At 51.5% G+C, this 15476-nt stretch overlaps 1 protein-coding gene across 11 annotated transcripts in view; it reads right to left on the reverse strand.

Annotated features, from left to right (window-relative positions):
* MAP4 (microtubule associated protein 4) overlaps positions 1-15476 on the reverse strand; it is a 148235-nt gene that overhangs the window by 88345 nt on the left and 44414 nt on the right. For all 11 annotated transcript variants that reach the window (XM_039549103.1, XM_039549099.1, XM_039549104.1 and 8 more), the window contains 2 exons: positions 11710-11968; positions 3159-3224 (listed from right to left, as the gene is read on the reverse strand). In XM_039549103.1, coding sequence (XP_039405037.1) covers positions 3159-3224; positions 11710-11950 — 307 coding nt within the window. In that variant the 5' untranslated portion in view covers positions 11951-11968. The remainder of the gene's footprint in view (positions 1-3158; positions 3225-11709; positions 11969-15476) is intronic.

Consider the following 15476-nt stretch of genomic DNA (forward strand, 5'->3'; position numbering starts at 1 on the left):
CACGTCACCGTCGGTGACAGGCACAGGGGAGCAGCACCTCAGGATGCAGCTCACAAGCACAATTTGCACTGAAAATGAAGTATTTCTGTGACCCAGTGTTGGGTGACAGAATTCCCAGCAGGCTGGCTGGAGGGAAAGCCCAGCTAGGGCAAGTATGAGCACCAGCAGGGATACTTCCCTAGGGAACTTCTTGCCTGCCAGCAAGAGCATGAACAGCATCTTGGGCAAGAGGCATCCAGAGCAAACCATGTGATCATCCTTGATGGACTTCTTTCCAGAAATTTGGTTGGGTTTCATTTTTAAATACATATATTTCCTTTGAACTCTAGGCAAATATCCTGCAATAAGGAGTTGCAAACTGAAAATTACGCATGTATTTTTGGTTTTAAACCCACTGCTGGTTTGACTAAGCCCTCCCTAACCTTTGCCTCGTGGAGGTGAGCAGTGAGTTGCCTCCCCCAGCATCTCCTCCCAGCAGGGACTGCAAACCACCACTGAATTCCCTGTTCCCTCGCTGGCTCACGGAGCTGCACCGGCCGTGCATCCCCAGGAATGCTGCTCCAGCCTCTCCATTTATCCTTTTAAGGAAGAACAGGATTAGCAGCGAGCCTTCCAGGGGATGTGCCAGCACCCAAAGCCAGAGCTCCCCTCTGCAGCTCTCCAGCTCCCAAAAACAAACCCCACAGGGCCAGGCAGCAGCGGCCACGTCGGGCTCAGCGCTGTCAAGGACTGAGCCCCTCGCAGGAGCTGCTGGGGTCCCCCTGCCCGAAATCCTGGCCTAAACACAGCCCTGCAGCAGTGCTTTGAACACAGCCCTGCCAGAATGACAGTAATCCAGCAGTTGATGGGGGGTTTATCCCCAAGCCGGAGAGGTTTGGGTCGCTGCCATCTGCTGCACTGAGGGTGTCTGGGAGCGGGCACCGCTGCACAGGCTGCCAAGGAGTGCCAGGAGCTCAGGCCTGACTAATCCCGACCTCTGCAGACACACCCCACACGGCTGCAGATAATGCTGCATGTAATAAAACAAGATCAGTCATCACCTTGTTTTATCTGATGAGTGAAGAAAACCATCCAGCAGCACTTCCTGTGCTCCAGCCCGGAGAGATCCACATTTGGATTTGCAAACAGCTGAACTACCCCTTTTCCTTGGAGTCTGCTTCAGAATCACCTTAAACTCAACTCTGCTTTTTAAAGCTCTCTCTGTAGCTTTTAACACTGGTTTTTGTAGCACAGAGCTGGTTTGCTTGAGCATCACCTTCCTCAGACCTTTCTTGGCTGCTCCGTTTCTCTGCACTGGGCTCACATTCCACATCCCTAAGAACCATTTCAGCTTTCAGGCACAGGGAAGGGATCCTGCTGAAAACAAACACCGCAAAACTGGAGGTGGTTTGGAGCCAGGGATCCGGGCTTTAGGCAGCAGCACCTCTTACATGTGGAACCAGGCACTGCTCAAGGCCATCCCCTGGTCCAGGTGCTCCCACAGCTCTGAAACCCCTCCAGTGCCTGATGGAAATTCAGCATTTCTCCCTTCTCTCCCATGGAGAACCAGGGATACTGCAAGAATTCCACAAAGAAGGGGGTAGGGGAAACAGACCATGAAGGAACTGTGTCATATAAATCTTCTGTTACTCTGGCAAACCTAATTAACTTGATGGCCACAGCTCCTCATCCTGACACGCTGCTCTGCCACTTTGATGTCACTTTTAGACAGATTTGAACAAGAGAAAAAAAATCAACTCTACCTCACAAAGAGGGAATGTATTAATAAATTAAAAAGCCCCAGACACATAAAAGTATCTTTGATCAAAGTTGTTAACATTTAGTGTGAAGAGTTAAACCTCCACAAAGCAAGAGTGAAGCAAATAACAAAGATTTTTTTAAACACAAGCAAGAAGTTCAATACAAAAATCCAGATGCCTTTAATTATTCAGACCATAAATCTGACTGTATTTCTATCTCCTTTAGTTATAAGTATTAAAAAAGAGGGAGAAAATATCCTTAGGAAGATTCAGAAGTTTCTTAGTTTATACTAAATTAGAAAAGATGCACAACTTCCTTTTGACCGTATTTCCAACGGCAAATGAAACACAAAGATCAATTTTTCTATTCCCATCCTCACCAAGAACATGAAACTCACTCACTCTCTAAACTAAACTCTAAAATCCTAAAGAGAATTATAGCAAAGAGGTGTTTTAATTCATCCCCATCTCCCAAATGTTCATCATTATTCCCTGAACTGGTTTTTAACTTGGGGCTACACCTACGGATTAGGAGGGATGATAACCCTGGGAGCATCCAGACAACCTTAGCAATGATCTGGAGCTGGAGATCATCACAAGGGAGACCAAATACAGAGTTCTTACCTGTGACAACTGACTCTGGAATACTCCCTCCTCAAGAAAAGAGAGGTCCCACAGCCAAAGTCCTCCCGACAAAAGGGAACAGATGGGCTGGAATTTGGTAGGAACCCCAGTTCCCTGTCAGAAAGCCTCAAGGGGAAGGGAAGCAGCGTTCACCTTCAGCTGGGACTAAGAGAACACCAACCTCAGCACTTCAGCCTGATTGGAAAGGTCAGTTCTTTTCCAGGTTCTGCACAAGTCTGAAACATTGATCCAGTTCCACCACGAGCTTCTGGCAGTCAGAACTATCCTGAGGCTATGGAAAAAGGTTCCAAAGGCTCGATGTCACCTGTGCCACTGCTGGGGCAGGTGTGGGGACATGTCCATGGAAGGGGAGGTTGCGGTGGAAGGACACAGCTGGGTCATGGCAGTGAATAAAAACTGCTCCAAAGGATGGGGGATGTGGGAAAACACCACTGTGGGTCTCAGGGAGCAGGGGAAGTCACAGGACAGGGGACAGTTCACCCGTGGATATTATGGACTCTACAAAGCCATTTTTATCAGCTGCCTTCCCAGCACTGACCATGGATAAAGAACAGGACATCTTCAGAACAAGGTTTTATCCAAAGAAGACATTTAAACTCCGAAAAAAATGAAGCTCTATTCTGTTGCAAATTCTTTGAAAAGCTCATTAAACCCAACCCAAACCCCCTGGGAGGAGTGAGGACTCCAAAGCAGATGCATTTGGCCCCGGTGCAGCTTTGCTGCTCAGGAACAAACAGGGCAGGCAGGCTGTGTTCCCTGGCACGCAGGACGTACCTGTGCGATGGTCCTGCAGTCCGTGGTCTCCGTTCTCCACCACCATCGGCCCAGAAGCTGAAGAATCTGCAAGAAATCAAAGGAAGGGTTAATACTGGATGGAATTAATCTTAATCCAGACCTTAAAAACAATACTGTGAAATCGTAGAATCACTGAGGTTGGAAAAGAGCTCCAAGCTTTGAGCAATTCCCACCTTGTCACCCAAGTGGTGATCCTAAAACTAACAGAAGAATGATCAATTCCAGCCTTGAGAGCACACTCACAGAATCCCAGGATACCTGAGGTTGGGAAAGCCCTCTGGGATTATCAAGTCCACCCTGTGCCCAATCCCCACCTTGTCCCCAGCTCAGAGCACTGAGTGCCACCTCCAGTCATTCCTTGGACACCTCCAGGGATGGGCACTCCAAACCTTCCTGGGCAGCCCCTGCCAAGGCCTGAGCACCCTTTCCAGGAAGGAATTCCTCCTGAAACACAACATATTGCTAAAGCAGGGATCAGGGGAGATTTAGAGGAGGGTGGTCAGGGTGGAAGATCACCAGTTCCAAAAAACAGCACAGAAGATCCTCATCGCTGTGAGGTTTAGTCCTTCTCATTCTGACACTGTCAGCTGAAATTTTAACCAGCACCAGGATTTACACACTGAACTTGGGAAACTTGGCAGCAGTGGACAAGGCAGAACAGAAGCTGCAGGAGGGTCCATTTAGATTAGATAAAAGAAGTTTTTTACAAGGAGGGTGGGCAGGCCCTGGCACAGGGTGCCCAGAGCAGCTGGGGCTGCCCCTGGATCCCTGGCAGTGCCCAAGGCCAGACTGGACATTGGGGCTGGGAGCAGCCTGGGACAGTGGGAGGTGTCCCTGCCCCATGGCAGGGGTGGCACTGGATGATCCTTAAGGTTCCTCCCAACCCAAACCAGTCTGGATTCTGTGACTTTATGACCCCGAGCAGTTCTAGTGAAGCAGAACAAGCAGCACCAGCTCTGACAGCAGCTCCTCCCCGGGCCCTCTGTTCTGCTGACAGTGAGGAAATGCTCATTTTATAAATAATAAAAGTCTCTCCCAAAGAGACACACACTCAGTCACCTGGAGCTCTGCTGGCCCTTCCTCAGCCCCGGCTTTATAACAGAGCCACGTTGCCAGGGTCCTTCAGACACAGCACTTCAGGGCTGAATCCAGCCCTCAGCGAAGCAAAAGGAAAAGTCTTTCCAGCTGCATCAGTGGCTCATCCTGGTATTTTACAAAAATTCCACATGAACTTTGCAGCTTATAGACAAACACACACCTACATCCTCCTGGAGGAGCTGGAGACGCTACAGGGATCCCCGGGCCTGCTCCTCAGCAGTCCCACACACAGCTCCTGCTGCCAGGCTTCACAAGGGCTGGTGTCTGCTGGAACAGGGGAATGGTCCGAAGCAGAAACTGGGGGAGGTCCTGGCAGCCCCTAGATTCTCTGAGCAGGTCAGGCAGGGAGAAATCAGGGTCAGAGTGGTTTATACAACACTAAGTCACAGCTGCCCAAAGGTACACGAGGAGTAACGAGGGGTCTTGCAATGAAATCCCTGAGGAATTCTGTGCAGGAGCTGCACAGGCCCTGCTGAACCCCCCAGATTACCAGTGAGGGAGCTCAGCCCAGCTGCAGGAGCTACGAGTTTTCTCAAGTCCTATAGAATCATGGACTCTCCTGAGTGGGAAGGAACCCACAAGGATCATCCAGGTCCAACTCCTGGCCCTGCAGAGGACAGCCCCAAGATTCCCTCCACGATCACATCCTGCTTTCATTTCTTTCAGAGCTGCTCCTTACACCTTGCACAGGCAATAGAGCTGCTGGGATGTTTCATAGCCTGGTCCTGATGTTCTGGACATCAGGAGGAATTCCTTCCTGGAAAGGGTGCTCAGGCCTTGCCAGGGGCTGCCCAGGGAGGTTTGGAGTGCCCATCCCTGGAGGTGTCCAAGGAAGGCCTGGACATGACACTCAGTGCTCTGAGCTGGGGACAAGGTGGGGATTGGGCACAGCCTGGACTCGATGGGCTGGGAGGGCTTTTCCAGCCTCTGTGACTCTGATGCCACCACCATTATTGATGCATTAAACCAGGACTCGACCACAAAAGTGGCTGAACCTCTCCAAAGGAGCAGAAGGATCAGAAATGCCATGGCTCTCCTTGGGCCCTTCCTGGGAAGGACGGAGAGCAGGTGAAATGGTTCCTGTTGCAGTTTTAGCTTTTTGGGAAGACAAGCTTCCAGAAAAATCAGGTCACATCACACCAATCCCAGTCAGCACGAGTGGTTGTTATTTTTAAGTCTCTGAAGCTCAGTGCCTTTGGAGCAAATCAATCTGAGTTCGGTTTGCTGCAGTCCCAGTGTGGAAGCACCCAGCAACCTGCCCAGGGCCACAGCTGCTCCCCTTATATTCTAAATTGCATAAACCCAAAACCATGTCAAGATGTTGTAACTACCTAATCCTCAGCAGAATCACAAGATAGTATTTGCATCTGGCTCGTGGATCAAAGGATTGTTTTTATATAAACAAATTTAAGGCAGCACTCGCTAAACCGATAATCTGGAGCAAATGGGCAGTGCCAACATAACCCCCTAATCCCAGAGGGACCAGCCAGCGTGCAGGGGACACCACCACGGCCAGCACGTCCCCACCATGGCACCTGCAGCCTGCTCTGGTACAGGGACAGCACACCTGAGGGCAGAGAGGGCTCTGGGCAGCCGGCTGGGGCAGGGGGTGGGGATCAGGAGTCCCTGTGCAGGTTTTATCGCACGCTGGGAATCACACGTTGTCAAACGCTGACATTCAAGAGGAAAACGGGACCAACATTCAAGAGGAAAACGCTGAGGGACAGAGTCTGAACTAGCTGGTGACTCTTAAACAAGGAGCCTTATCTCCTTCAGTTCATTCATTTAAATACTCTGCCTCAAAATCACCTGCAGAGCTGCCCCAGCCCCGGGGCCAACAGCACCAGGACCTGGAGCTGCTGGAGAGAGTCCAGAGGAGGCCCCAGAGCCGCTCCAGGGCTGGAGCCCCTCTGCTCTGGAGCCAGCCTGGGACAGCTGGGAATGTTCCCCTGGAGAAGGGAAGGACACAGGGAGAGCTCCGAGCCCCTTGCAGGGCCTAAAGGGGCTCCAGGAGAGCTGCAGAGGGACTGGGGACAAGGCATGGAGGGACAGGACACAGGGAATGGCTTCCCACTGCCAGAGGGCAGCGATGGATGGGAGACTGGGAATTGGGAATTGCTGGCTGGGAGGGTGGGGAGGGGCTGGGATGCAATTCCCTGAGAAGCTGTGGCTGCTCCTGGATCCCTGGCAGTGCCCAAGGCCAGGCTGGACATTGGGGATTGGAGCAGCCTGGGCCAGTGGGAGGTGTCCCTGCCCATGGCAGGGGTGGCACTGGATGGACTTTAAGGTCCCTTCCAACCCAAACCAGTCTGGGATTCTCTGATGTAACAACTGTGGGGCAGGAATGGGGCTGGACAGACTTTTGAGAGTGAAAAGTTTAATGTCTCATCTGAGACAAAAATGCAAATATCATCATCTGCTGATTTATCTTCGATCCCTCTGAAACTCTGGGGTATGTGGAACATTCTCCCCCTCCATTTCCATATGTGACAGTGTCTAAATTCCCTTTGGCTAAAGCAAACCCTGCTGCAAGAAGGGCATTCATTCCTCGCGTGGGAAGGGAGGGAAAACCAAAAGGAAACGTGGTTCGGGCTCAGGTTTCAGCTCTGGAGCTGCAGGGAGGGAGGGCAGCAGTGTCCAGCAGTGTCCAGCAGTGTCCAGCAGCGTCTGCAGCGCCAGCAGAGCCACCTCGTGGTGACACCTCTGCTCCCAAGGGCCCCAGAGGCGCTGCCGGGACTGATTCAATTAAACCGAGCCCATCCCTCCCGGCTGGGCAGGGTTTGAGTCCTGCAGGCTTTAGTCCCACGGGGATGAGGCCCCACCGAGCCACCACCGCTCACTGCCCGGCCCCGTGGGGAGGGCAATGCAGGGGAATAAAGCCCGGGGCTCACGGACAGCTTAATAAAGGAAACAAAAGAAAATAACAGAATTGTAGTAATGAAAGAGAGAGGCGAATTGTTTAGCCTGGAGCAAAGGAGGCTCAGGGGGGACCTTGTGGCTCCCCACAACTCCCTGACAGGAGGGGGCAGCGGGGGGGGGGGGGTCGGGCTCTGGAACAGGGACAGGAGGAGAGGGAACGGCCTCAGGCTGGGCCACGTTGGATATTGGGAACATTCCTTCCCCAGAAGGGCTGTCCAGCCCTGGCACAGCTGCCCAGGGCAGGGGTGGAGTCCCCATCACTGGAGGGATTTACCAGCCCTGTGGATGTGGGGGACATGGTCAGGGGTGGCCTTGGCAGTGCCGGGGGATGGTTGGACTCGATGGACTCAGAGGCCTTTTCCAACCTCAACAGTTCTGTGATTCTATGAATAAAACCCAAGAGGAACCAGTGATGCCCAGTCCCCTGGGTCCCCAGGCACTGACCAGTGTCCAGCCCGTCCCCCAGCCGTGACTGGCAGCTCCTGGCCCGCTCTCCCCAGTTTATCCTGGGCATGATGTTCTTTGCTGTGGGATATCCCTCTGGCCAGGTGGGCTCAGCTCTCCTGGCCATGCCCTCACCCTCCTGATACCCGAGCTCCCTGGCTGAGCCTGGGAAATCAAAAAGTCCTTGATCCAGAGCAGGCAGGGCTCAGGAACAACCAAACCACCCAGGTGTTACCAACACCACTCTCACACCCAAACACAGCACTGTCCCAGCCACCACAGAGAATATTAACTCCATCCCAGCCCATACCAGGACAATTCCCCCAAAAACCCCTGTATTTAAGGATAACACTCACCAAGGAGCTTGTGAACAGTGTGGGAATGCAAAACACAGGGACTGAGCACGAGGCCACGTCCCATAGGCACAGACCTGCCCTTTGGTCTGTGTCCACAGTTCCTCACCAGTAACCATCACTGCAGAGACAATACTGGTCCTCACTTCCACTAAAGCATTCCCCAGGGGCTCTGCTGCAACTCATCAAACCCCAGCGTTTTCCTTTCCCTTGGAACGTGCTCTCACCCCAAATCCCTTCCTTCACACCTGCCTACCCATCACACGAGCACCTGAACAGAACTGCAGCCTCCAGGACTTTGCCTGGAAGCTCCAGAGTATCCTGAAAGCCTTGGAAATGCTAAGGAAAGCCAGCTGGGAGCAGGCAGCACACCCCAAGCGATCCCTTGGTGTTATGTAAGGACCACAAGGTCATAAGAGGATTATCCCAGAATTTGCCAAATTGCCATGCCCAGCCAGGTGTGAGGAAGAGTAAACCCCCTTTCTCCCTGGTATTTTATAAAGTTAACCATTATTAAAGCTTTATTCTAGGGCAGATTTGTAGGTGACCAAATGACTGCTTATCACATGTCCCTCCTCTTCTCCACCCCTCTGTACTCACCCAGCCCCACGCTGGGGCCCAGCTCAACGTTAAACTCGCCTAATCTGGCTCCTGGGTTTAGGAAAAAAGTGAAAGAAAACCCTGGAGCAGAGCTGGAGCAGCTAAAGCCTGACAGGATGGAGGATTAAACCTCTTCTGACTGGGGAAAGACAGTCTCAGGAGCACAGACCGTGATGTCAGAACACATTTGTGCCTTTTGAGATAAAGAAATGAACAAGTGGAGGCTGAAAAGCCTGAGCTCTCAGGCTGTTCCTCTCCCTCAGGAAAAGCAGGCTGTTTGGAGCCAGGGCCATGGAACTCTTGCTGCTGCTCCCCAAAAACTTGGTGTTGTTACACTCAAACATGGAACTACAACACCAAAACCCCCTTAGGACCCTGTTCATCTCACCCAGGGCTCATTTATTCTGGAGCCTCAATAAACACAGCACATTCAGCTTAACCATCAATTTAAACAGTTACAAATATTAAATAAATCTCCTGAAAGAAACAGGTATCCTCAGCACTTCAGGGAAAAACAGGTAAAAGAAATGCAGACATTCCAGGATCAAATCCTAAGCCTGGTCTGTTAAACTGACCCTGCTTAGGCTTCAGTCCTTCCCTGCTGGCACAAGGTGGGAAAGCTGAACAGCTCCACTCAGGGCAACGTCTCCTTTTCTTCACGCAGGGTCTCGTTTGCATCTTGCCAAAGATTCAGATAATGCTCCTGACTGCTCTCCAGCTCTCCCAAAAAAGGGAAAAACCGATCTCCAAAGCAAGAGTAAGAAACTGCATCCCCCCCTTGCCACGTAGGAGGGAAATGAGTTCTGCTCAAGCAGCCCAGTGAATGGGGTGTGCAGAGGGGGGAGAGGAGGGGGCTGGAAAAGCCAAGAGATCCCAGAATCCCTGAATTACTGAGGCTGGAAAAGCCCTCCCAGCCCATCGAGGCCAAGCTGTGCCCAATCCCCACCTTGTCCCCAGCCCAGAGCACTGAGTGTCACATCCAGGCCTTCCTGGGACACCTCCAGGGATGGGCACTCCAAACCTCCCTGGGCAGCTCCTGCCAATGTTTAACAACCCCTTCCAGGAAGGAATTCCTCCCGAAATTCCACTTCTTCCCCCCCCAGTATTTCTGCCTGAGCTCTGCACACAGGACCCAGCCTTTCTCTCACAGAGTTTTAATTACTGAGCAAACCCAAAAGGCCTCGTTACCCCCACTCCAAGATCCCTGAGTTATGTGAAACAATGGGTTGGGATGGCAATGTCCAGGGATACACAGCTGGAAGGACACACTTAAGGGACTTCAAACCAATATTGAGTCATGATTTTAGCACTGAGAAATCCTGGCACTGAGATGGTTTAGGACCTGCAGCTTCTACAACAAAGGCTTGCTTTAAAATATGGTCAAATCATGTACAAGGTGTTAACAAGTCCTTGTGTTTCCCTGCTTCAGCCACTTCTGCAATGCTAAAATATCAACCACCTATAATGAAATAAATAATACACATCTGAACTGCCCAAAGTTCCAAGTTTTCTAATAATCTCTTTGCCCATTCCCATCCTTCCTGCTCATCTGGTACCATGTAATAACTGTGTCAGCATGGAAAATTCCAAGTTACATTTTCTGTACTACAAGGCACCCGATGCACTTCTAAACAAAGCAAATAAATGCCCTAAACAGACCAGAATTCCCCATGCTGTGGTCCTGCAGGTTCTATTTATTCTCAGGAATCAAATCCCACTTTCCTCAACACTGATGCGCAGCAGGATCAAGGCAAAAAAAGAAAACTTCTTCTGAAGGAAGTCACTGGGTTACCAAAGGTTCTCCTCTTCTACCCAGCACAGATCAAGGCCACAAAATAAATAAAATCATCAAGGCACTTCTGGTCCCAGCTAACAATTCCCACTTGGGCAGGGAGGGAACAGCACACAGGCAAAGGGAGCAATCATTTAAATTGCTCACTGGGAAAGAAACCTGTTGGATGACCCCAAATCTTACTCTGTTCCCTCTCATAGAAGAAAGCATCTGTTTAAAGCTCTCCTTTTCCTAAGGAATTCTTGATTAAGTTCTTAACACAAATAAATTGGTGAGGTTCCACTTCAAGTTGCTGGGGAAGTTCTGGGGTCCCCAGGTCCAGGACAGACATGGAGGGGCTGGAGCGTGTCCAGGGAAGGGAACTGGAAAACTCCTGAGGGAGCTGGAAAGGGGCTCAGGCTGGAGCAAAGGAGGCTCAGGGGGGACCTTGTGGCTCTGCACAAGTCCCTGACAGGAGGGGGCAGCCGGGGGGGGTCGGGCTCTGCTCGCAGGGAACAGGGACAGGAGGAGAGGGAACGGCCTCAGGCTGGGCCAGGGGAGGCTCAGGTTGGATATTGGGAACATTCCTTCCCCAGAAGGGCTGTCTGGCCCTGGCACAGCTGCCCAGGGCAGGGGTGGAGTGCCCATTGCTGGAGGGATTTACCAGCCCTGTGGATGTGGCACCTGGGGACAGGGGTGGGGGAGCTGCTGGATCTGATGATCTCAAAGATCTTTTCCAACCTTAATGATTCCATGATTCTAAACATCAGCTGGGCTGGAAAGTGCTCTTCACCAGCAGGGACAGCAGCATGTTTTGGTACCCATGCACACAACCAGCACATCCAGGCAGCAAGGAACCCAAGTAAGTAAAGCCTTGGGTCAGAAACATGGGATTTAGCTGTCAAACACTTGGGAGTGAAGCTCCAAGGCAGATGATGAAGGTTCCCATCTGCTGACCTCACCAGCAGCAGCTCGTCATCCACCTTTGTTCCTTGGATTTGCCATCCCCCAGAGTGGTGGCTCCTTGCACAGCTGTGCTGGTTTGGGACACTGTTTGTGGAGCATGGCAGCCACAGAATTTGGTCAAAGCCAAAACCACCCAACCCGAAATAATAATGTAAAGCACAGCCTCTCCTGGGGCCCAGCAGGGAGAGGTTATCTCACAGGCTGAAGGACCGAGGGCAAAAAGCAACAAACAGGGCTTGATCTCAACCCTGGCCTTGGAAATAAACGCTTCAGGCTGAGGCAGCAGCAGAGAAGGCCCTGTCTCAGCAGTGCCACAGGGAGCACAGGCGTTCCCTGATGTTTCAGTGCCGGTTTTTGGCCCGGTGCTTGGGACACTTACGCTCCACGGGAATTCCGTCCGCGTGGCCTTTGCCTTTGGGCTCCTGGCTCCCAGGTTTCGCATCGTTGTCATCATCCAGCAGTGGCACATAGTCTGTCTTATCTACTGTCTCTCCAACCACATCATCGAACTTCTCGGCCTCCAGCGTGGCAATGAAGTCCCTTTTCACCTCCTCCTCGATGTCGTGGGGCGGCTCTGTGAGAGCATCGGCCAGGCTGAGGTTGTGGTCCAGGTCAGCCATGCCTGAGCACCTCTGCACCTGCAACCCGCGCCCAGGGAGACAAAGACACGTTTCATCAGAGGTCTCTTCTGTCACTCACTTTGGTGCTGACCACTGCGTGTCCCCCGTGCCTTCACACCACGAGAAACGTTTGTTTAGTGCTCAGTAATTCCCAGATGTTTCTGAACCCCCCCACCAGAACAGAAATAAACCGGGATCATCTAAAGCGGGTTTAGCTCGTGGATGTTACATTTTGTGGGATCTTTTATCAGAACCTTAAATAAAAAATGTGAAAAATGACTCCCAGCACCTGGCCAGGGTAACCATGGTGTGACATTGACTCCTGCCCTGCCCCAGATCTGGAGTTAATTACACCCCTCAGCAGCACAAAGATAAATGACGCAAGAGAATTTAGTGCTGGGCTTGACTCCACCCAGCCTCCCCTATGGAGATTAGGATTTTACATAATCTCTGATGTATACTTCAGTGCTGCTCCTGATCCCTCCCAGAGGGTCCTGCAGCATGGTCATGTCCTCAGCAAACCTTGCTAATCCCAGCAAACCCCCTCCAGCCCTGGGATTTGGGAGGGAAAGTGACGTTTTAATAATGTTTACGTGAAAAAAATATAGCAAAGTGCAGACATAGGCATTACATCCACAGCTACGAACTGGAAGCAGCAGAGAGGTAATCACCAGCTATCCCTCCCTGTGTTCAATTTAATTCCTGGCAGCAAACTGAAAATGCACCTGAACTGACTCATCTCCAGCCTTCAAGCTGGCACAACACACACACAGCACCAAGTCTTTACTCTTTCACGTTTCAGCCTTTTCAAGGAATTCTTGGGAACAAGAGCCAACAAAAACTGCTGGAATGTATAGAAAGTCCTTGTCCCCAGTCCCTCTGCAGCTCTCCTGGAGCCCCTTTAGGCTCTGCAAGGGGCTCTGAGCTCTCCCTGTGCCCTTCCCTTCTCCAGGGGAACATTCCCAGCTCTCCCAGCCTGGCTCCAGAGCAGAGGGGCTCCGGCCTCTCCTTAGGAAAATCGGGAGCTGCTGACACAGAGCTGCAGCCACAGCCCGAGGAACACAAGGGACACTTGTGTGTGCTGGGTCATGAGGGGCAACCCAAGTGGCCACTGTGCAGCAGCCCAGGCTCACTGCCTTCCATGGGGTGGCAGAACACAGATCCTCTTGTTCCCAAAAAACAAAGGCTCCTACTCCTTGAACTCCAGGAAATTCTGTGTCAGCACTACAGGGCCACCACATACCTACAGGCTCCAGCCTCACATTCCTTAGGAACAATGCTATCCCACTGATAGTGGTGTTTCTGTCCTTCCAGGCAATGGTATATTATGGAAACTAATTCAGTTCAAGCTCCTCTTTTTTTATTCTTTGAACAATAAAAGGTCAGGCTTGCAGGCAGACCACACTTCAGGCAGCAACTGCAGCTCTTGTCGGTTCAGATAAAGGCCCTGAATCACCACTTGGAAATCCAGAGGTGAAAAGTTTGGAGCTCTTCACCACCCCCTGCGCAGGGTCACAGTTGAATGAATTATGGTTAGTAAAAAAACCTTTCTATACTTAAGTGAAAGAGTCCTATCAAAAACGTTTCTTTCAGAGTTCCTGACTATTTTAAGACAAAACACCACCCAGATGTGCACACAGCTGGCTGCATTACCCTGTGGGGAGCACCAGCCAGGGAAGGCACTTGCAGAAGTTTTATCCCTGCCCTGGCCAGTCTCCTCCAAGGAACAAACAAATGGGGCTCAGAAAGAGCCAAATTTTCAGCCACACCCTCCTTTGCTTTCAGCTCACAAGTGAACTGATGGCTTTAGGTCAGTGAGTCTCAGTGTGGAGCAACGAACATTTAATCATTTTCTTCTGAAAATGTCATTTAGCATCAGAAGAAAAACAGAATTTAAATTTCCCAACAAGCTGCATCATGAGCACAGAGTGCCTGAGGGGGAAAAGGTCCTTGAGTCCATCGACTCCAACCATCCCCAGCACTGCCGAGGCCACCCCTGCCCCATGTCCCCAAGTGCCACATCCACAGGGCTGGTAAATCCCTCCAGCAATGGGGACTCCACCCCTGCCCTGGGCAGCTGTGCCAGGGCCAGACAGCCCTTCTGGGGAATGAACGTTCCCAATATCCAACCTGAGCCTCCCCTGGCACAGCTGGAAGCTGTTTCCTCTCCTCCTGTCCCTGTTCCCTGGGAGCAGAGCCCGACATGGAGTCGGCTGCACTCTGTGGAACAGCTGCCATAAAATACATGGCATCTGGGGGCTGTGTGGCACTGACAGTGCTGCTACTTCAGGCCTACATAGGAACTAGGACACGGGAGTGATCTACTTTCCGGGGAAAAGTAATAATGAGGTTATGCAGCCTTATCAGCAGGACACCTCCTTGTCCATATTTAGCTAAATAGGGAATGTAGAAACGATGCATAAAAATAAACCAGGGTAACTAAGAAAAGCCATTTCCAATACAGCACTGGTGTCTCAGACACGCAGGAGCACCTGGCACAAACTGCAGGGATCCCTCCTCAGCCCAGGTGGGCTCCAAGCACAGCCACAGCAGCCCTGGGAATTCCTGCCTTTCCATCTCCAGGGTTAGAGCAGCCGAACTGCACCAATTCCCAGATTCCCAGGGCTTGTCTGCTAACCAAAGCAAAAGGAAAATGAGGATATTGCAGGGATTGTGCCCAAGGGTAGAAAGCAAATCCCAGAGCATATTCATGTGGTGAGCAGCTTAGAGAGACAGATCCTTCCTACCCAGTTTCCATTCATATGGAACAGGCTGGCTGGGAAGCATTAAAAAATCCTCAGCAAGATGCACCTTAATCCCCTGCCTCCACAGCTCTGGAAATCAGACATTAACAGAGCACAGGGAAGAGGAATGCTGGCATTAACCTGGGGATGAGAGGGAAAAACTGAGGAGTGACTGAGGCTTCTGAAGGCAGAGGTTTAGAAATGCACTGAAACCCCTTCCTGGAAAGGCTGGGCAGGCACTGGAACTGCCCAGAGAGGTTTGGAGTGCCCATCCCTGGAGGTGTCCAAGGAATGACTGGAGGTGGCACTCAGTGCTCTGGGCTGGGGACAAGGTGGGCATCAGGCACAGCCTGGACTCCATGGGCTGGGAGAGCTTTTCCAGCCTCAGGGATTCTGAATAATTCTTCAGCAGTGGAAGAGCTGCTGAGATCCTCGGGGCTGTTAAATCAGCAGAGGGAGGGGAGCAGCCGTGGGTGACTCCAGGTTTGTATCCTGGAAGAGCCTAGGAGGACAGCCCAGCCCTCCCTGGCAACACCAAGGGAGGAGTCTGCTCTCAGGAAAGGTGTGAAGGAGCACGGAACAGCCCTGCCAGTGCCACAGTGACAGCTGCACTACAGACAAGGAGAAGGGGTTTCCTGTAGCTACACATTCCAGGAAATCTTCAAATTATCCCAAAGCAAATCAATCATATTCCTTTAACTCACACATTATTTTTACACGGGAGGATTGTTTAGATCCCTCCTGTTCCAGGCACAGCTGATCTGTTACACTCAGGGTTTGCC

This window comes from Corvus cornix, chromosome 2 (genome assembly GCF_000738735.6).
Source record: "Corvus cornix cornix isolate S_Up_H32 chromosome 2, ASM73873v5, whole genome shotgun sequence".
Classification (NCBI taxonomy): Eukaryota; Metazoa; Chordata; class Aves; order Passeriformes; family Corvidae; genus Corvus; species Corvus cornix.